The 22,090-nt window shown below is 47.7% G+C and overlaps 1 protein-coding gene across 1 annotated transcript in view; it reads right to left on the bottom strand.

Moving 5' to 3' along the window:
* Positions 1-22,090, bottom strand: part of CCDC88B (coiled-coil domain containing 88B) — a 168,770-nt gene that overhangs the window by 3,645 nt on the left and 143,035 nt on the right. Inside the window, exons 22-27 of the mRNA XM_029614802.1 lie at positions 20,609-20,795; positions 20,371-20,516; positions 19,956-20,051; positions 16,605-16,783; positions 8,591-8,908; positions 8,234-8,296 (exon numbers count right to left, since the gene is read on the bottom strand). Of these exons, the coding sequence (XP_029470662.1) occupies positions 8,234-8,296; positions 8,591-8,908; positions 16,605-16,783; positions 19,956-20,051; positions 20,371-20,516; positions 20,609-20,795 (989 nt within the window). The remainder of the gene's footprint in view (positions 1-8,233; positions 8,297-8,590; positions 8,909-16,604; positions 16,784-19,955; positions 20,052-20,370; positions 20,517-20,608; positions 20,796-22,090) is intronic.

Genomic DNA, 22,090 nt, shown 5'->3' with positions numbered 1-22,090 from the left:
ATAGTCTAGAATGCCCTCCTTGCACAGAGATGTCGCTACCACCACCATGACCTTGGATAAGATCGTGGGCACCATAGCCAGACTGAATGGTAGGGCTTGAAACTGATAATGGTGCCCTAGAACTGTGAAACAAAGGAAATGTCGATGCTCCTGTCAAATGAGGATATGTAAATAGGCTTCTGTCAGATCGAGAGATGTGGGAAATTCCCCTCTCTGTACTGCCATAATTATGGAGCATTAAGTTTCCATCCTGAAGTAAGTCACATGCAAATGCCAATTGACTCCCTTCAGATCCAGGGTCATTTGGAAGGAACCCTCTTCCTTCTTGGGAATGAGAAAATAGATCGACCAGAACCCTGTATTTTCTTGGGATCTGGGAACAGGAATTACAGCTTTCAGATCTAGCAGTCTTCTCAACATAGCCTCCACTGCCACTCTCTTCACTAGCAAGTTGCAGACAGAGACCATAAAGGCATTCAGAGGAATTCAGAGAAATTCTAGAGCATAACCATTTCTTATCACCTCCATGGTTTGTTGAAATCTGGGCTCATTTTTTATAAAAATGAGATAGACAACCTCCTATTTCCGGATCTGGTAGGTGGGCCCCGCATCTTCATTGTGAAGACTGAGATGCTCCAGGCCTGGAACCTGCGTCCTTATGTGGCTTCTTAGGCTGAAAGGACTGAGATCTTCCGAAGAGATGTGACTTTTGAGCCACTGCCCTTCTGTAAGGACAAAACAGATGGGAATCCTTGGAGTGGGCTTTTGCCCCAAAATAACGTGATGCCACTTTCTTGTCCTCCAGCAATCGCGGAATTTTGGATTTATCTCATTTATTCACCATCTTCTCCAACTCGCCCCCAAATAACAGAGAACCCCTAAAGGGTAACCTTGTCAATTTCAACTTAGAAATAGTATCTGCTGACCAATTCCGTAGACACAACAGGCGCCTTGCCGCTATTATGAAAGCTACACCTCTAGCAGCCGTACGCACCAAGTCACAGCCCTCATCAGCTAGAAATGCGGCTCCTGGTTTCAAGACTGTCCTGCTATTAGCGCCCATGCCTTGAGTCTCCCGAGAGAGATGCAAACTTGCTCGAGTCAACAAGCAGCAGCAAGAAGCTATTTGCAAATTCATTTGCCATAGTTTCAAATGCCTGCTTGAGAATGGGCCTCAATCCTCCTATCCTGGGCAACCTTCAGAGCTGCTCACCCTTTGACCAGGATGGTGGTAATAGGGCACACCAAGGCATCAACCTTCAGGAATCACAACTGCTCCCTTTGCCTTCAGATCCAAGGGATAAAGGCCTCCCCAAAGAATGCCCCCCTTTAAAGCTCACTTCTCAGGTGTTCCACTCAAGGTCAATTAACTCTTGAACTGGTTCCAGGAGGGGAAAGAAAGAGGATGCCTTGCACTAGGCAATTAAGATGGGATCTTTCTTTTGTGAGTCCATTGCGTCACCTCCATTTACTCCAAGTGTTTTTAAGGTCTGAGTCAACAGACCTAGCAACTCATCTTTGTGAAAGAAGTGGAGTAGAGTCCTATGTGGTTCTAAGTCAGGTGAAACTTCCCCCTCTTTCAGAGGTGTGAAATCTAAATCTCCACCAGAATCATCCGATGGGCCATGATCCTCATCCTCCTCTACTTCCTCAGAGGCAGCCTCTCTATGGCACTTGCCCAACTTGGATGCTAAGTGGGATGCACTATGATGAGCCCGCTTCTTACTGGGCTGCGTTGCCTCTGCTGGGTGCCCTTTCAGAAAGGCCTGTAACCCCTGGAAAAACTCCACCCATGAGAAAAAGGAGGATGAATCCATACCAAGGCCCATAGGGCAGAACATGGCACTCTCCAATTCCTCCTCCAGAGATGTCCTTCCCATTGAGAACAAGGAAGAGGGAATCTGTCCATCGTATCACCTCCTGCGCCTCCTCCCACCAAGTCCTCCGTCGGTGGAGGGGATGCCCCAACGGCGGAAAACTCTTTGGGAGGCAAACTGCCTTGAGCCTATATGGCAAGCCGCAGAGATAGCAAGCCGCTTAGACTTTTTTGTCCTTGGCACCATTATCCTTCACCAAAAAAGTCACTCTCTTTCCACGTGGTTCCCTGCACGCACACCAACACGTGCATGCCTACATTAAGCCACTGTCATACTATATGTATGCACACGGCCGAGCAGATGGGGAAAAAAACGCCCGCCATAGCTTACCACGAGGTCAACTGACAGAGTTTGCAATGTGGGGCCTAGTGAAAGCTGCTCTACCCGCTGATCCGTGCTGCCTCCACTCTCCACTAACTCCCTAGAGGTGTTAGAGAAAGGCAAAGTAGGAAACTCCGAGGGAGAGAAACGACCTGATAAGGAAAAAAAAAAGGGGGGGGGGCCTAACACTTTTCTCCTTTCTCCTTTTTACCTGAGCTCAGCCCTTCTCTGTTGGGTTTGTGGCATAGTGTGGGCTCTTAGTCGCAGTGGTGATGAATCCTCCCACGGGGAGGGGCCCTGTGGGGAACCACAGTGATAGGCTAGACTCAAAGAGCAGACACTGGAGATGGAAAGCTTTATTGTACTGCTGTAGATAGATGGTAATTGTGCAGGAAGGAATGGCACTGAAGTCCAGCAATGTGCCAATACGCTCAGACAGTCTCAGATGTAGAAGTATCACCCGGATGTACAAGGTTGGTAGTGTTCCGCAGAGCAGGATAAGCCGATCCTGGTGGGTGGAAGTGGAGAGCTGGAATATAAAGGTACTCACTGAAGAGTAGTGCAGGAATCCTCCTGGTAGATGATGAAGGTGGGACCCGAGGTCCGTAGTGCTGGATACTCTGAGCTGGGTAGGCTCTTGAGGAAAGAGTACCTGGGAGCACAGAATCCTGAAAGAGAAGAGAGACCCCTGAGGAGCGGTTGTTTAGTTAGTAGAGACCCGAAGGGTAGTTGGAAGCAAAAGACCTCTGAGGAGCGGGTGCCCAGAGCTTCTTCAGGAGCGAGATACCTCGGAGGGTAGCGAGGAGTCTAAGCGTGCAGCTTAGAAGCGGTCAGAGTAGCTAAACCGAAGTCCTTGCTAACTCGTTTGTTGGAAGCGGAGCGGAGGCTTAAATACCCGGAAGTATTGACGCCATGCGGTGGGGACGCACCCGAGGTTTCCGTCATGATGTGTAGATAAGCGCAGGCAGCGTGCGCGCACGCATCCTAGGAGGCCACAGGAAGGAGCATGGTGGACTGGGGCGCCCATGCTGAGTTGGAGACGCCGAGGGTTTCGGCACTCGGCACCGGAGGCAGCCATCTTACCCATGGAGGAGGAGAAAGGCAAAAAAGAGATGAGGCAGAGCGGTCACAGCCATCTGCGACCGACGGACGCAACATTTTCTGGCTGAGAGCACGATCGGATCTCGGGCTGCGGGGGGAGAAGGCACAAGCCTTCACTGCTGAGCACTCCCTCGTCCTTCTTAAGTCTAAGCCTAGCCATGGCCAGGCATCGAGACATAAAACAGCTCAACTGAGGGAGGGACCAGTCAGGTGTCGCCGCATGAGCTCTATTCTTCTCTTCTTCTCCTTATTCAAAAAAAAAAAAAAAAGATAACGTGAGCAATCCCCTCTAGGGAGCTGCTGGAGATGGAGAATACTGCCAGGCTGATGTCGGGGCAGGGCTATATTTATTTTTATTTATTTATTTAACATTTTTCTATACCGACCTTCATGGTTAAATACCATATCAGGACGGTTTACATCGAACAGGGATAAAAATAATTAGGTAAAGGAAGAGACAAAGTTACATTAAACGAGGACCGTGAACTTGGAAGCTTAGGTAGCTGGAAGAAAAGAGATAAAGTTAAGTAAAGAAAAGAGAAATAACAAATTCCGGACTAGAGATAGTTCAGAATAGAATTAGTCCACATGTTAGAGTTGGTATCCATGCTGTCCAGGAATCAGATGAGGGGAGGTATAATTGTTCGTATAATTGTTCGTGAGTAGATAAAGTCTAATGTGTATCCCAGGGTTCTGGGAAGGCTAGGCGGAACAACCACGTTTTGAGTTTTTTTTTAAAAGTTAGCAGGCAAGGTTCCAACCTGAGTTCAGCAGGGAGGTTGTTCCAGATAGCTGGGGCTGCTGTTGAAAATGCTCGGTCCCTGGATGCAATGAGTCGCGTGGCTTTGGTTGGAGGGGCTTGTAGTGTTCCTTTGGATATTTCTCTCATTGGCCTATTAGAAGTATGGAGTTTTAATGGAATTTCAAGGTCGAGATAAAGGAGATCGTAGATGGATTTATGTATTAATGATAAAGATTTGTGAAGGACTCTGTGGTTGATTGGTAACCAGTGTAGATTTCGGAGGATGGGTGTAATATGATCACTCCGCTTGGTGCTTGTTAGGATTCTGGCAGCAGCATTTTGTATCATCTGAAGTGGCTTAATGGTTGAGCTGGGTAGACCTGTGAGGAGAGCGCTGCAGTAGTCTATTTTGGCAAATATCAAGGATTGAAGAACTGTCCTAAAGTCGTGGAAATATAAGAGAGGTTTGAGTCTTTTTAATACCTGTAGTCTGAAGAAGCAGTCTTTGGTGATAGTGTTAATCATACTCTTTAGGTTAAGACGGTTATCGAGTATTACCCCCAGGTCTCTAACCTGAGTATGAGTGAGGGCATGGTTATGATGGGTCTGTGATTGGATGTTGTCTTGGTTGGCGGAAATGAGAAGGAGTTCAGTCTTGTTAGCATTGAGGACCAAATTTAAACTGTTGAGGAGACTAGTGATAGATTGTAGACAGTTGTTCCAGATCGAGAGTGATTTGGTAATGGATTCCGTTATGGGGATCAGGATCTGCACATCATCTGCGTAAATGTAGTGAATAAGGTTGAGACTTGTTAACAATTGGCACAAGGGGAGGAGGTAGATATTGAAAAGTGTGGGGGACAGGGAGGATCCTTGAGGTACTCCTAGTGATGAATTTGTTGGTGGTGATTCTTTATTATTTATTCTGACCTTGAAGCTTCTATCACTAAGGAAAGACTTGAACCAGTTGTAGACTTGTCCTGAGATGCCTATGTCTAATAGACGATTCAGGAGAATGGCGTGGTTGACAGTATCGAACGCCGCTGATATGTCTAAGAGGATTAGCAGAAAAGAGTGTCCTTTGTCAAGTCCCATAATAATATGGTCAGTTAGGGAGATGAGCAGGGTTTCTGTACTGCGTGATTTGCGGAAACCATACTGTGAAGGATATAGTATATTGTAATCTTCTAAATACTCTGAGAGCTGGGTGTTAACCACCTTTTCTGTGATTTTGGCTAAGAATGGAAGATTCGATATAGGGCAAAAATTAGCTAGTTCACTAGGGTCTAAGTTGTGTTTCTTAAGGAGGGGTTTGAGAGAGGCGTTTTTTAGGATGTTTGGGTACAAACCTTGGGTTAAGCAGCAGTTTATGATGTTGGCCAGAGGTCCAGAAATTGTGTTTGGTATGAGTAGGAGTAACTTGGTTGGTAGGTTGTCTGAGGGGTGGCTGGATGGTTTCTGCTTCTTGAGAATGGATTCAATCTCTTTAGATGAAGTTAATTCGAAGTTGTCTAATTTGGCTCCCTTAAGCATATGGGTATTGGTAAATGAAGCGAGGGTGTTGTTATTGGGTGGGAGGAGTGAGAGCGTGTTTGATATCTTCTGCTGAAAGAAAATGGCTAGCTCGTTTGCCTTGGATTGAGCTTGTTCGTCTGGGATCGGTGGTGGTAGTGACTTTGTGATTTGAGACACATATGAGAAGAGAGCCTTCGCGTCATATTGGAGATCATGGATTTTATAGGCGTAAAAAACTTTTTTTGATTTTAAAATTAAAGACCTGTAATGATGTAAGGTTCCTTTGTAAGAAGAAAGCGTGGAGGAGGAAGGGGCTTTACGCCATTTGTTTTCCTTGTGACGTAGTTCTTGTTTTATCTGTTTGAGTTCATTGGAGTACCAAGGTTGATTTCCTTTTTTTAAAGGATTAATTCTTTTCGAGATAGATGGGCAGTGTTTATTTGCTACAGCTTCTGTGATATTGTGCCAGGAGAGCACCGCTGTGTTGGGATTGGATAGATCTATATTTTTGAGATCGTTAGTGAGCTGTTCGTTGAGTGTGTCGGAAGCACATGAATTCCTGAAGTGAATGGAGGAGAGGTGTTGGGTGGTAGGTGTCTGTTTATTTGAGGTGAAGGTGGTTGTTATCAGATAGTGGTCTGACCAGGGGATGGGGGTACAAACCGGATCCTTGGTGATGGAGAAGTTAGAGTTGATAAAGATAAGGTCCAAGGTGTGTCCTGCTTTATGTGTGGGTCCGTTGACGATCTGGGTGAATCCCATAGCATTGAGGGCGGTGAGGAGGGCTTCACAGTTGGGTGCATGGTGAGTGGCTTCAAAGTGTATGTTAAAGTCTCCCAGGATTATGGTAGGAGAGTCAGTGTTGATATGTTTAACGATGGATTCAATAAGGGGGGAGGCGTCTGCTTCCAATACTCCTGGGGGGGCATAAACTAGTAAGACTTGCAGATGATTAGATTTGAATAAACCTAGTTCTAGTTTGGATTCTGTCTTGATTGTATGAGATGTTAGTCTGAGTTCTTTCTTGGTGGCTAGTAACAGGCCGCCCCCTCGTTTTTTGTGTCTGTGGATAGAGAAAAAGTCGTATTTGTGGGTAGGCAATTGATTGATTAACGCTATGTCCGAGTTTTTTAGCCAGGTTTCTGTGATGGCGCAGATGTCAGGATTACAGTCTAAGAGATAGTCGTTGAGGATATGAGTCTTTTTTGTCAGGGATTGAGAATTGAATAGGGTCACTGAGAGAAGAGTTAGACCTAGGAGCTGAGTCAGGGGAGTGATCAGGATAGGGATGAGAGATCTGGGAATTCTTGCTGGAGAGGATTGAGCTGGAAGAATGTTGAAGGGGTGACGGTGATATCTGATGGGAATATGTTGGGTCATCATATTTGTGTTACTCTGGAATTGTTGTGAGTGCAAAGATGAGACTTGATTAAGGGTCCTGGGCAAATGTCGTTTTCAGGCCTTGCTTTTCAATAAGAAAGTTGAAAAGGGTTATTTGAGCCGCGGGCGTGTGGAGTTGAAAGGGGGGGGGCTGCTCAGGGGCTGCACTAAGGGGCTCACAAAGGGGCAGGCCCCTTTGTCGTGCCCCTTAGACGCGCGGCGCAGACGCGCGGCGCCTGAGCTCAGGTTAGTTTAAATGTCCCTCTCCCTCGCTGATTGGTTGCTTGGGCTGGTGGGCGGGTCTTTTTGCCGCTGCCTGTGGGATCGGAGCTCAGGCTCGCCGGGGGGAAGGGAAAAAAATTGAGGCCTTACCCCGACGGGTCTGGGCGCCGATCGCGCAGGCCTCCCCTCCCTGATGCACAAGTGGAAGCAGAAGCAGCAGTATCAGCGGTTTGAGCAGGAGATGAGCAGCGCCGGAGCTCAGGTTAGTTTAAATGTCCCTCTCCCTCGCTGATTGGTTGCTTGGGCTGGTGGGCGGGTCTTTTTGCCGCTGCCTGTGGGATCGGAGCTCAGGCTCGCCGGGGGGAAGGGAAAAAAATTGAGGCCTTACCCCGACGGGTCTGGGCGCCGATCTCGCAGGCCTCCCCTCCCTGATGCACAAGTGGAAGCAGAAGCAGCAGTATCAGCGGTTTGAGCAGGAGACAGTGACATCAGGAGTCAGTGACATCAGCGAGTCAGTGACATCAGCGAGTCAGCTTTACTCTGCCTCCATCTGCTGGTAGAAGTGCATAACCCACTAGTGTGGACTGGCTTGCCTGAGTGCAGAGGAAACGAATATGGTTTGTTTTTATGTGTATAGTTGGGTTTTCCTTTTTTAATTATGCATGTCAGTCTTCTCAGATTGTTGTAAAACTATCGCAATCATGGGCATGCACAGCATATAATTAATTAATTAATTAATTTACAAACATACCCTAGTTGGCTAGTTAGCCGGAAACGTTTATCTGGCTAACTAGTCAAGCTGCTCAGTAGCTAAATATTGCCCCTGATGTGTACAAACACATGTATATAGGAGACATAATTTTCTCAGTGTCCATACAGCAAGAGAAACTCGTAAGGCTGCATATCTGTAAACAAGAACCTGTCTTTATAGGGACCAGGCCTTGCACAAACTGAGTAAGCATGACCTTCCATTCAGCACAGATACATACGACTCCAAATATACAGACGTACATGCTCAAACGTACACACACACCCACCCCCCTTTATTTGCGTCTTTTTAAAAAAAAATTTTTACCTTCACTGCTGCTGGTACTTGCAGTATCTATAATCTCTTTTCCATAGCACTCCTCAGGCAACACTGAAAGGAAAGAAAACAGTCCTGAAATACTTCCATAGCATCTCAGTCCTGCCCTGCAGCACTCCTGCTATTTTGTACTGAGACCTGTACTCAGGTCTGTCACTACACCTCACTCCCCGCTGTTCCAGTAGTGAGATCCCCATGCATAGCTTTTCCAGTACTCCTCACTTCTGCCCTACACCACCCCCTACTGTAACAGTACTGAGGCCCACATGCACCCTGCCTTTAATGTGGTACCAAGCCTCACAGGAAGAAGCTGGGGATCAATTTGCGGGTGGCTGTTTTTGGTCTTACCCTTCTCCCGCAGGTCTCCGTTCCCCTCGCTGGCAGGTCTGTGAAGCTGCAGGGCGGGCTTCTCTCTACCATGCGTCTCGTCCTCGCTGCCATCCCTTGGTCTCTCATACCAGCCAATGCGGCGTTGTCGGAAGCGCTCCCGCGGTGAGGTCTGGCTGTCCCCGGGGCTGAAGGACTCGGACGATGTCAGGCGAGAGCTCAGTTTGCGTCGGTGAAGCCGCATGTGGACACGGTGGGAGTCCAGGATGCTGACAGAGCTGCTGGCACGGCGTAAAAAGGTTGGCGAGCTGGGGGCACTGAAACCTGGAGCCTGGAATCCTGGGAGAGGATGTGATGGGAGAAAAAACCTTAAATGCACAGAGGATGGAAAGGAAAATTGGTTCTTACCTGATAATTTTCGTTCCTGTAGTACCACAGATCAGAACAGATCTCTTGGGTTTATTCATCCTTGCCAGCAGATGGAGACAGAGAAAGTTTCACTGACACTGCTTCATAATCCCGATGCCACCTGCAGTTCCTCAGTACTGATCTGTACCCAAGCACGAAACACTTGCAACATTTGTAAAACCTTGAAAAAAGTCTTCCGAGTTTGTATTCCAGAATCTTAAAAATTTGTACCAAAAAGATTACGGCTGAGTGGACAACTATCCACCTCCATAGATTGCGTGGGTTCTGGACTGATCCATGGGTCTACAGGAACAAAATTTAGCAGGTAAGAACCAATTTTCCTTTCCCTGTATGTATCCGATCAGTACACACTCCTGGGATGTACCAAAGCTCCCTACTTAGGGTGGGACCTGGAGAGTCCCGCTCGCAAGATACTCTCGCCAAAAGACAGAGACTCCAGATCCCCTACTTCTAGATGGTAGTGCCTTGCAAAAGTATGTAGCGACTTCCAAGTCACTGCCCTACCAATTTCCTGTGGTGAAACCAACTGGGCCTCTGCCCATGAGGCCGCCTGAGAATGTGTAGAGTGAGCCCTCAAACAAGGCACCTGAAGGCCTTTCAGAATGTATGCTGATTAAATAGCCTTCTTAAGCCACCTCGCAATGGTATTTATTTAATTATCTATTTAAAATCTTTTCTATACCATCATTAAGTTATTTACCATCATAACGGTTTACAGGCTAGCACAAATAGGCAAAACAAATGTTAGCCTGGGTACCTTTCTTTGCACCACTCTATAAAATGAACAGATGATCAGATCTCCTAAAATCATTCGTTACCTTGAGATATCTTAGCAAATTCCTACGGAAGTCCAACAGCCTAAGCTCCCACACATGAGGCGCAGATGCATCCAATTCCGGAAAGCCGGAAGCTCCACCATTTGATTAACATGAATAGCCGATACCACCTTGGGAAGAAACAAGAGAACCATCTTCAAGGTCACTTCTGAGTCCAAGATCTGAAGGAATGGATCGCGGCAAGATAAAACCTGCAACTCAGATTCTCGTCGCAGAACAAATGGCTACCAGGAAAATGACCTTCAAGGTCAAATCCTTAAGAGTCGCTCTGCAGAAAGGTTCGAAAGGTGGCCTACACAAACCTCGGAGAACAAGCTTAAGATTCCAGGATGGACAAACTCTCCTAACTGGAGGGCGCAAATTCTTAATCCCCTGAAGGAATCAAACCACATTGGGAAGATAGGACAACGTTTGACCCTCAACTCTACCACACAGACAAGCTGAAGCCACTGAGGGAGTTGAAAGCTAGGCCTTTGATCAAACCTTCTTGAAGGAAAGATAAAACCTGAGACACCGAAGACTGTAAGGCCCATACCCTGTTAGTTATTACACCATGCCTCAAAGAACTTCCAGACTTGGATATATGACAACAAAGTTGATGTCCGTCTAGCTTGCAGAAGAGTAGTTATGACCGTCTATAGGTACCCTCTTCATCTCAAATGCTACCTCTCAAAAGTCAGGCCGCTAGACAAAAGCGATCTGCCTGGTCTGAAAATATGGGGCCCTGCTGAAGAAGATGACTGAAGCGTAATGGTCCGTCCACTGCCATGTTGACCCAATCTGTGAACCACGGCTGACGAGGCCACTCTGGGGCGTTTCTCTATCAGATGCAACACTTTGCTTATCAGAGGCCAAGGGGGAAATATATAAAGAAGAACTCCCGAAGGCCAGGGTATTACCAGAGCGTCGACCCCTTCGGCCCCATACTCCTGTCTTTGACTGAAAAAAATGAGATGCCTGTGCATTGAGATGCGTCGCCATTAGCCCACATGGGGATATCCTTGGACAACTCCCAATCCCCTGGATCTAGCATGGTGCAACTTAGAAAATCCGATTGGACGTTTTCGACCCCTGCAATATGAGACGACGCTATCTGAATTAAGTACTGGTCCGCCCAAAGAATGAACTCCTGAGCCTTCTGGGCCACTGCATGACTCCCTGCCTATTGATATATGCCACGGTCATTGCATTGTCCAACAAGACCCCCACCGAGCGGACTTGAATTAAAGGTAGAAAAACAAGCAATGCTAACCTCACTGCTCTGGTCTCTAAGCGATTAATAGATCAAGATCTTCTGCTGACCAAACGCCCTAGGCCGATTGTCGCTAGCATACTGCTCCCCAACCAGAAAGACTGTTTTTTTCTCCTTCTCTTCTTTTTGGATTAGTTCTTATTCCTGAAGGTTTATGGGCAGGAAGAGAAAAACCAAATTCTTGACTTCTTCTCCTGGTTTTTCAGCTGTGAGAGGTTCGATGGATTCGCATGTGGTTCAGAGGATGAGTCAGGCTACGAGAAACTCTATTCCTGAAATTTCATTTTCCTCAGCGTCCCTAGAGAGTCCAAGCCACATAGTTATGGGTCCTCTTGAGGCTAATACTCAAATATTAGTAAAAAATCCTGAATTGATAACTGTTACTTCATAATTTAATATGGAAGGAACTACTGGGCAACAGGGAGCTTTAATGGAGCCTGGTTCTCATTTGCTAGGTGTTACTTCTCAGACTGGAAGTTTTGGCTCCGAGCTTCTTGAACCCCAGATAGTGACCTTAGCTGATGTTTGGACTGTGCTTATAAATATGGAGAAATCACTATCTTTTTCAACATCTCGGTTTGGTAAATTTTCTAGTGAAATCAAGAATACTTTGGAAGATTATGGAACACGTTTAAATAATTTAGAAGTTACCTCTAGGTCTACAACATCTCAAATTGTGTCTTTACAGTCATCCAGTACTTCCTTCATAAAAGATAGTTTAATGTTACAAAAACAATTGGAAAATTTGGAAAATGAGATCCGAATACGGAATCTTCGTTTTCTAAATTTCCCTGTCTCAAGATTACTGTCTGCTACTGAATTGTTTAAAAAAATATATTGGTGAAGTATTATCTATTTCATTAGTGAAAGAAATGGCTATATCTAAAATATATTATATTCCTCAGTTTAGGACAAGTTCAGTAGGATGGGAAGAGGAGATGGACATTTTGCAGGGGGATAGTCCTAATTTGACCTCCTTTTTGGAGGCTTCGATCGATGATATTCCCACTAGGGCTACATTCTTGGTATCCCTTTGTAGTGAGCAGGATAAAAATTTGGTGTTTCAGAAATATTTTATCCCTTTGTAGTGAGCAGGATAAAAATTTGGTGTTTCAGAAATATTTTAAAAATAAAGATGTTTCCTTTTGTGGTAAAAAAAACCCCAAGTGTTTCCTGATATTTCTAGAAATATTCAGTTGAGGAGGAGACAATTTCTCCTGTTAAAACCAAGAGTTTTATCCCTGGGGGCAGTCTTTTTTTTTTTTTAAATTCCCTGCAAGTGTCTGGTTATGTATCAAAAGAATAAGTTTATATTTCAAGACCCTGTTCATCTAGAGACATTTTTGGTGGATAAGGAGACCTGATATGTAGTAGCAACGTGAAATGTGTGAGGTACATATGTTTTGTTTTTTTTTCTCTATTCTCTCCTTATGCTGTATTTGTTACAGTTGTTTTTTTCCCCCGACTATGTTTTCTTTTTTGGCCTCCCATAAATTTGGGGACTTGTCTATTGGAATTTTTTTTTTTATATTTGCTTAATATAGGTAATGTGTTAATTATGCTTTAGATTCCAATATGTTTGCTTTATGGATACTATCAATGTATTTTGTTAAAATCCAATACAATTTAAATAAAATAATAAAAAAAAAAAGACCGGCATCGGTAGTAAAAATCACCCAATGCGGGACATCCAGATTGACCCCACGGACCAGATTGGTTGACTGCAGCCACCAAAGCCAGACTGTCCCACGCATGACAATCAAGCGAGTCGGGCATATGAAACTCCTCAGACAACGGATTCCACTGGGCCAACAGAGCTCTCTGTAGCGGTCTCATATGCGCAAAAACCCATGGCACCAACTCCAGCGTTGAGGCCATCAAGCTGAAAACCTGCAAAAAATCCCAAGCTCTGGGAACCTGCAAAGCCAACAGATGCCGGACTTGTGCCTGTAACTTGCAGACTCTCTCCTCCGAGAAGAACACCTTGCCCTTCAGATGTGTCGAACCGAGTCTCCAAGTAGTCTAGGGTCTGAGACTTGATCAGCTGGCTCTTCTCCAAATTCACCACCCGCCCTAGAGATTCTAGGGTGGGGATTACCTTCTGCACCGCTGCACGACGAGCGACTTCTGACTTTGCTCTAATGAGCCAATCGTCTAGATAAGGGTGCACCAGGACCCCCCTCGCGCCACAACGCGCTGCTGCCACCACCATTACCTTGGTGAATGTGCGGGGCACCGTGGCCAGCCCAAAGGGGAGAGCCTGAAACTGGAAATGCTGACCCAGTACCATAAACCTCAGGAACCGCTGGTGATCTGGACGAATGGGAATATGTAGGTAGGCCGTCAGATCCAAAGAAGCCAGGAACTCGTCCTTGCACACCGCTGCAATTACCAACCACAGAGTTTCCATCCAAAACCTCGGGACCTTTAGTGCCACATTTACCTGTTTTAAATCCAGAATGGGGTGAAGAGAGCCTTTTCTTTGGAACTACGAAGAAGGTGGAATACAAACCTTTGCCTCGTTCGCTCTGCGGAACAGGAACCACCGTTCCTAAGGCCCGTAACTTGTCTAACGTCCCCCGGACCCCCAATGCTTTTCCAACGACCTGCAAGGAGAAACTAGAAACAAGTCGTGAACGGGCCGAGCAAATTCTAATGTATAACCGTCTCTTATTACGCTGAGGACCCTCTGATCCTGAGTGATCTTGGTCCCCGTAAAATTGTGCTAGATGACCCCCTATAAAAGGAACGGCAGAGTGGACCGGCCTCGCCTCATTGTGAAGATTTGGCTTCAGAGGCCCCACTACTGGAGGAAGCTCTGAATGGCTGTCAACCGCCTCAAAAGGACTGCCCCCAGGACTGACCTCGAGAAGAGAACTGCTTTTGCGAGGCTGGGGCTCATCTTGCCTGACCCAACCTCCTAATATCCCGAAAATGCAACCGAGATTGAGAAGGCCGCTTTCCCTTAGGCTTATCCTCTGGCCACTTATGCACCTTATTCTCACCCAGGTCCTTCATCAAGTGCTCCAGATCCTCACCAAACAAGAAGCGCCCCTTAAAAGGCAGAGAGCCTAAACGAGACATGGACAAAACATCTGCTGACCAGTTGAGAAACCACAATAACCGCCTGGCTGAAACTGCAGAACCCACAATACGGGAGGAAGTTCTGACCAAGTTATACAAGGCATCCACCACGTAAGCAACCAAAACCTCCAAGTGCTCGGCTTTATCTGCTTCAACACCCCAAATTTGTCTGCCCATCCTGAACCCAGCGCAGGCAAGCCCTTTGCATGAAGCTGGAGCAGACAGATGCCCGCAGACTTAGGGCTGATACCTCAAAAATCCTTTTGAGCTGAATTTCCAACTTCCAGTCTTGAACATCCTTCAAGACTGCAGAACCTGCAACAGGGATAGTCATCTTCTTCGTGACCGCTGAAACCGCAGCATCCACCCTTGGAAGGGAAAAGAGCTCCAATATCTGTTCCAGCAAGGGATAGAGCTTAGCCATCGCCCTTCCCACTCTCAAGCCAGAATCGGGCGCTCCCCATTCTCGATCCACCATCTTTTTCACAGACTTATGATAGTGAAAAGCTCGCGGGGGAGCCTGAAGCCTATCCAGTACCAGATCCGCACCTTCCATATCCTTAGTCTTCCTCTGCGAGTTTCAGCCCTAGTTCCTCCAAAACCTGAGGAATCAAAGGGCCTAACTCCTCCTTCAGGAACAAGCAGAGCACTTTAGGGTCATCAGCCTCTGAAACTGGAAGATTATCTAGATCATCTCCTTGAGATACGCTGACGTCAGCTGGATCAATAACCTGATCTTGCGACAAGGCCTCCCATGTCCCGGGGTCCTCCTGAGACCCAACCGAGTCATCCAAGTCTGCCTCAGCAAATCCATGACACCACGAACTCTGTCCCAGCAGAGGGTTCCAACATCAGGATTGCTCAGGCCCTGGAGTGCTTCTCGGACTCCCTAGAGGTGAGACTGAATACCCAAACTGCCTGCTGAGCTAAATATGAAGCAGGAGAACAAAATCAGCAGAAAAGGCCCGAGGAGCCTGAGAGAACTGTGAGGGCGCAGTCTCCGTGGATGCAGGCCCTGGCAGATCTAAGCTCACTGCCTCATCTGCCCCCCCCCCCCCCCGACCCTCTACCATAGTCGGGTGGGCCGGAGAAAGATGAGGAGGCAAATCTCCTCCATCGTTTGAATAGACCGCACTGCTGGGGAAGCCAAAATGGCTGCCGTTCCCACATCAGAGGAAATCAGAGGCCTGTCGTGGTCCGCACACCGGCGCTTCACAGAAACCATAGGGGGGAGAGCCCGAACAACGATTCCTGCTTCTCGCGGTCGCCGGAGTCTCCGATGGACCCTCTTCCCCCCCGAAACGCAGGCTGCACATAAACTAAAGCGGCTGAGCCCGCTGATCCTGCACCACATGTGTGGCAAATAGAGCCGTGAACCATGCTGAAATGGCGGAAACCCTCCCCCTTGCCTGCCGAGCCCCGAACAAACACGGGAACAGGAGCAAAAATCGGTGCCTGCACACCCACTACAAACAGGGACAGGAGGGAGAGAGTCGTCCACGAGACAGACTTACTTTTTTTTTTTTTTCCCCTTAAAACAAATTTAAAACCAGAAATTTAAAGAAAGAAAGAAAGGCAAGCTGATGAAAGAAAATAAAAGATGCCAGCCACCCTGAACCTACAGCTGCCTGAGCAGCCTCGTGAATGGGAGGGATCTGGACCATCAGATTTACACCCCAAGGACTAAAGGAGCGAGCGTACAAAAAAGGTCACCGACTCCAGCTCGTCCACCTCAACCCAACAGGGAAGGATCCACCAGGACCCAAACGACCCTGGGAGGAAAGGCTCACACCCAAAAAAATTCACCAGATCTCAGAACTGCAGGTTTATGCAGCAGCCACCATCTGCTGGAGACAGAGAAATATTGAGGAACTGCAGCTGGCACCAGGGATGATGAAGCAGGGTCAGTGAAACGTTCTCTGTCTCCATCTGCTGGCAGGGATGAATAAACCCGGGAGTCTGGACTGATCCAGATACGTACAGGGAAAGGAGTGATTGCACACTGAGCTATTTCTTTTCCAGAGCGCTGAGAGCTGGTATATATAAAAGACTGGAGGGGATGCAATCACTTCCACCAATGGCTCATTTCATTCCTCATATGAGAGAAGCAGCGCTCTGGTCTCCCCACCTCCAACATCCCACCAGCATTTGGAGGAGAAGCAGATGCACATCTCCCTTTGGGGGAGTCAGGTACTCAGCGCTCCTGTCCTACCCACCCCCCTGATGTTTGTAGGGGGAGCGCTTCTGTTCCTCCTTCCTCCTGATGTTTGGAGGGAGTAGAAGGTGCTCACTGCTCCTGTCCCTCCAGCACTAGGTTTTTGGGACAGCAATGGGTACCCCTTGGTTCTATTCTTTTGCGGGGGAGCACTGGGTACCTACTCCTGTTCGCCTCCTTCCGTCCTCACCAACATCTGGAGGAGCAGCAGGTACTCACCACTCCTGTCCGCCTCTCTCCCCTCCCCTGGAGGCTCCTGCAACCCGTCCTGGTGCAATAAGACAATCAGGTTTTCCGTGCTTCCCGCACCAGGAGCCGGAGCGCGCAGCCGATCCCTTGCGCCCTCTCTGCGAGGTTTAATCAGTTTCTTCATTTTATCCGTAATCCAATTACTCTTCCTGCATTAAAGAAACGGGAGGGGGTCACATGCTGGGACCTCACACTGTCAAAAAGGGGTCATGTGACTTGGCCTATTGCCAGCACAGGAGGAGTTGGGGGGAAGTAACAACCATGAAGAGTGGTGGGGGAAGGAGACAGGGTCTTAGGACGGAGGGGGGTGGAGGCAGGCTAGCAGCAGAGTTGTGGGAGGAGAATGAAGGCAGGATGATGGCACATGGAGGAATCTAGTGGGAGAGTGGAGGCACCTTTTGATAAACAGAGGAGTTTGGGGGGAGGAGATCAGCAGGGCAGTGGTACATGGGGAGATCTGGGAGGAGAATGAAGGCAAGACAGTGGTACAAGGAGGGATCTGCAGGGGAGTGGAGGTACAATCTTGATAAACAGAGGCAGGGCAGTGGAACATGGAGGAATTTGGGGAGCGGGTAGAAGTATAATGTTGACATCTAGAGGGGTTTGGGGAAATTTGGGGGGGGTGTGAAAGCAGGATGGTAGCAGAGCGGTGGTATTCTTATCCTCCCAGGCTCCTCAGCCCATAACTTTGGGGTTATCTTTGACTACCTTCTCTCCACACATCCACGACACTGCTAAAAGGTGCTGATTCTTTCTTTATAACAGGGTCCCCAAACTTTGCAAGGGAAGGGGGCCACATAAGGCATGTCAAATCACGGAGAGGGCCAGACCTTGCTGAGTGGGAGGTGAGGAGAAATCATGCCTGGTCCTTTTCATTGATCTGAAATGCGGGCAAAGAGGGAACGGCATGAAGCAGAGGTCAGGGTGCCCAAGACCGTCAGTAGTAATACTTCTACTCAGAAGTCCTCTCCCTGCATTTGTCCCCTGAGAGAGGTACCTAGGTAGGCAATTAGGGGGGTGTGTGAGGTAATATCCCTCTCTCTCATGCCCCATCTCCCCACCCTAAACTTTCCTCACTCTCACACACCTCTCCCCTCCCTTCTACTAAACAGTTCTATAACGCTACACAAGATGCGCAGCTCCCTTTTACTCATTACTGCCTCCCCTCTACTCTTATTCATTCCCCTTCCTTCCTTTTACTCCTTTATCCCCTCCCTCGCCTGTCCCCTCTCCTCCTTTCTCATTCACTCCCCTCCCCCTCGTTCACTCACCCCCATCCACCTTGCATCTTCTTGATCTCCCACTGGCAGGGCATGGCCTCTTCATCAGAGACTCTAGTGCCATGGTCCCACCGGCTCTTCTACCACTCATGAGCCTAGACCAGTGGCTCTGGCCAGCTCATTTACTGCCCACAGCTCCTGTAAAACCCTGCCAGCTTTTCCGTCACCCGTCACACACATCTTCCGTTGGCAGGGTCTAGTCAACTCTGTCAGTCACACATAAAAAAAACCCAAACAAATCAACCCAACTTCTTCTGCAGGCCAGATCTAACTGATGGAAGGAAAAGGACGGTGGGCTGGAAAAGCAAGATCTGGCCATAGTTGTGAGATTCCAAATTCCCGCCTTTCCTTTTTGAATTTACTACTAAACCCTTATCTGCACTCTCATCACCTCCTGCTTAGACAACTGCAGACTGCTCCTCACAGGGCTCCCACTTAACCATCTCTCTCCATTACAATCTATTCAAAAGTCAGCTGCATGATTTATCATCCAGCAATGTTGCTAAACCCCATGTAACCTCTTTTCTCAAGCCACTACATTGGCTTTCTATCTGTTTCCAACTACAGTTCAAGCTCCTCTTATTCACCTACAAGAGCCTTCCTCTGCAGCTCCTCATTTCCCTACACTTCTCTTTCGGGCCGATACAGAAAACTTTGTGGGAGAGCCGGCGAGCGCCCGCTCTCCCGACGCGCGCCCAGGCCACTCTCCTGGGCGCGCAATTCAGGAAGCCCAGGTATGCAAATTAGGGCCCGCGGTAAAAAGGAGGCACAAGGGACATTAGTGCGTCCCTAGCGCCTCCTTTTTGACAGAAGCAGCAGCTGTCAGCGGGTTGGACAGCCGACGCTTAATTTTACCGGCGTCTGTTGTCGAACCCACTGACAGCCACGGGTTCGGAAAATGGACGCCGGCAAAATTGAGCGTCCGTCTTCCAACCTGCGGGCAGATTTTTTATTTTTTTTTTTATTTTTTTTTTTATCTTTGTGGCTTGCGACTTAAAATCGCTATGATATTAAGTCGGAGGGTGTACAGAAAAGCAGTTTTTTCTGCTTTTCTGTACACTTTCCCGGTGCCAGCCGAAATTAACGCCTGCCTTTGGCAGGCGTTAATTTCGGCGTTAAATATGCGGCTTGGCTGCACGTTTTACTTTCTGTATCGCGCGGGACTAATTAATAGGCTCATTAATATGCATTTGCATGTTGCGGGCGCTATTAGTTTCGGGGGGGTTGAATGTGCATTTTTCATGCGCTATTACCCCTTACTGTATAAGGGGTAAAAAATAGCGCGTCGAAAACGCACATCCAAATGGGGGCTAACGGTGCGCTCGCCTGAGCGCACTTTACTGCATTGGCCCGTTTGTGAAGTCTGGTCATCAGGCAAGACAATCTTACCCATATCCCTCTCCTCCACTGCCACCTCCCAGCGACATGCTTTCCACCTTGCTTCATCGCATGCATGGAACGGGCTTCTTGATTCAGCACGTCATGCTCCCTCTCCAGCAATATTCAAATCCAGCCTAAAACCTCACATTTTTCAGGCTGCATTTCAATAATTACCCCGCTTCTCCTAACATATCCTTATTGGTTTGAACCATATTCCATAATAAATGAAACTTGCTAATTATCTTATCTGTCCTGATTGTGATGAATAGTGTATAAGCTTTCTGTAGCAGGGACGGCCTCTTATGTGCATTTATACAGTGCTCCAACCGTCTAGTGGTGCTTTAGAAATGCTAAGTAGTAGTAAGTAGTAGTAGTAGTAGTAATGGTAACATTTACTACAACTACCTCTGCCTACCAGAGCAGAGCAGTGGTACAGAGAGGGGTTTCTCCACAGAGTAGGGACTGCACATGTCTAGCGGTGCCAAAAATGATAAATAGTGGTAGTTTTGTGGGAGATAAAAACAGAGAGGAGGAGTTTGGGGGGAGGGGGAGGGAAGGCTTTAGAAGAGAGGATGGAACCCGAGTGGTAGTGCAGGGAAGGGTTTGGGGGAAGGAGAGAAGCAAGCGTGGTGGTGATGGTACAGGACATGATCAGACTCACTTGGACTTGGGAATAGTAGGCTCCAGCACTCGGTACTGATCCATGATCTTCTCCACCAGCTTCTGCTTCTCCCGCCTGAGCTCATTCAACTTATCCCTGAAAAGGAAAGAGATTTAGGTTATGAGCTTCGCCCACGGAAAGCCCTCACAGTTAGTACCAGTAGGTTCTTGGGAGTTACCAGACCCCCACAATGCTGAAAATTGCAACCCCTGTTCCCTACTACACCAGAAACACAGAAATAACACCCATGCCCAGATACCTCCCTGTGGCAGGAGGAGGCTTACTGCTTGTACGCAATCCCCAAAATATTTGGCAAAGTCAAAGTCAGAGGTCACTGTTATATGTTACGCCAAAGTTGGGGGTCATTGCAGGACATGGAGGCAACAATACAGGGGTCGGGGGTGATAGCTCTCACATGTACTGCCTCTGCTCCTCATGGAACTGGTCCTTGCTTTCCATGGTCTTCTCCATCAGAGCCCGGTTCTCCTGAGTCAGTATCTGGATCTGGTGCAGCAGATGTCGGTTCTCTTCTTCCAGGTTCCCCTTTAACTGGGCCAGGAGCTGGGAGGAAGGAGGACGAGGGAAGTCAGCTTTCTTCCAGCAGATACAGATCGCTCTGAGCGCTCATGAGCGTGTGCTGCAGTTCTGCTCACCTCACACTGATTGCTTAGTTTGGTCATGCTGATATCGAGCTGCTGGTTCTGTTCCTTGGTGCCACTGCACTCTGCCTCTAGCCGGGTCTTCTCCAGCTGCAGACTATTCAACTGGCTCTTTAGAGCCTTCACCTGGGCTAGTAGTTCCTCCTGCTCCTGGCCAGAGTCACCCAGAGCTTTCTTCAATCTATGGAGTCAGGGGAAGAAGACAGGGAGATTTGTATAAAGTGCCATTTCACACAGCAATACAATGCATATAGGAAAATTGGTTCTTACCTGCTAATTTTCGTTCCTGTAGTGCCACTGATCAGACCAGACAGTGGGTTGAGCCTCCTATCCAGCAAATGGAGACAGAGAAAAACTGAAAGGGTATCCTATATCAGGACGGTGCTCACCCTGCGCCCTTCAGTATAAACATTATCAAAGCACAGAAATATAAAGATAACTGGCATGAGATCAAGCAAGCAACAATTAACTGGAAATATGAACAATTCAAAACATTGTAAAGAACCGCTCTTACATATATATCTATCGGGTAGATACTTCCGGTGCCTTAAAATTCTGAGAGGAAGCAACTACATCCAAAATGCTGTGAATGAAGAAAACTTCGAGCGGACGAATCAGAGATAAATGCAGCAAGGGCAGAAGTCTGGACTGATCTGTGGTACTACAGGAATGAAAATTAGCAGGTAAGAACCAATTTTCCTTTCCCTGTACCTACCCCGGATCAGTCCAAGACAGATGGGATGTACCAAAGCTTCCCTAAGTAGGGTGGGACCGAGATAGTCCCACTCGAAGAACCTGCCTGCCGAAGGAGCCAAACACTGGCGCTTGGACATCGAGACGATAATGTCAAGCAAAGGTATGCAGAGACTTCCAGGTAGCTGCCCTGCATATCTCCTGTGGTGAAACTGACTCTCCACCCAAGAGGTAACCTGTGAACACAAAGAATGGGCCTTTAAGCCCTCCGGAACCAGCCGGCCCCGACAGATATACACCGACGCAATCGCCTCCTTTAGCCATCGAGCAATAGTAGCTTTAGAAGCCTTATTCCCCTTATTGAGTCCGCTCCACAAGACAAAGAGATGATCAGAGAGATGGAACTCATTTGTGATCTGTAAAAATTGCAGTAGAACTCTCCTTACATCCAGTCTCCGGAGTTCTCCACCCGGCGTGCTGGCAATATCCTCCAAAGAAAAAGCCGGAAGCTCTACAGACTGATTTACGTGGAAGGAAGACACAACCTTCCGTAAGCAGGACGGGACTGTTTTGAGGGAAACACCCGAATCAGAAAAATGAAGTAAGGGCTCCCTACAGGACAAAGCTTGGAGCTCGGACCCTCTCCTGGCTGAGCAAATAGAGACAAGGAATACCATTTTGAGAGTCAGATCTTTAAGAGTAGTCCGCCGAAGAGGCTCGAAGGGCACCTCACAGAGAACTCGAAGCACCAAATTAAGGCTCCACGACAGACAAGTAGCCCTG

Source organism: Rhinatrema bivittatum, chromosome 8, assembly GCF_901001135.1.
Source record: "Rhinatrema bivittatum chromosome 8, aRhiBiv1.1, whole genome shotgun sequence".
NCBI lineage: Eukaryota > Metazoa > Chordata > Amphibia > Gymnophiona > Rhinatrematidae > Rhinatrema > Rhinatrema bivittatum.
Note: the sequence above shows the minus strand (reverse complement) of the source record. Positions and strands in the feature narration are given on the sequence as shown.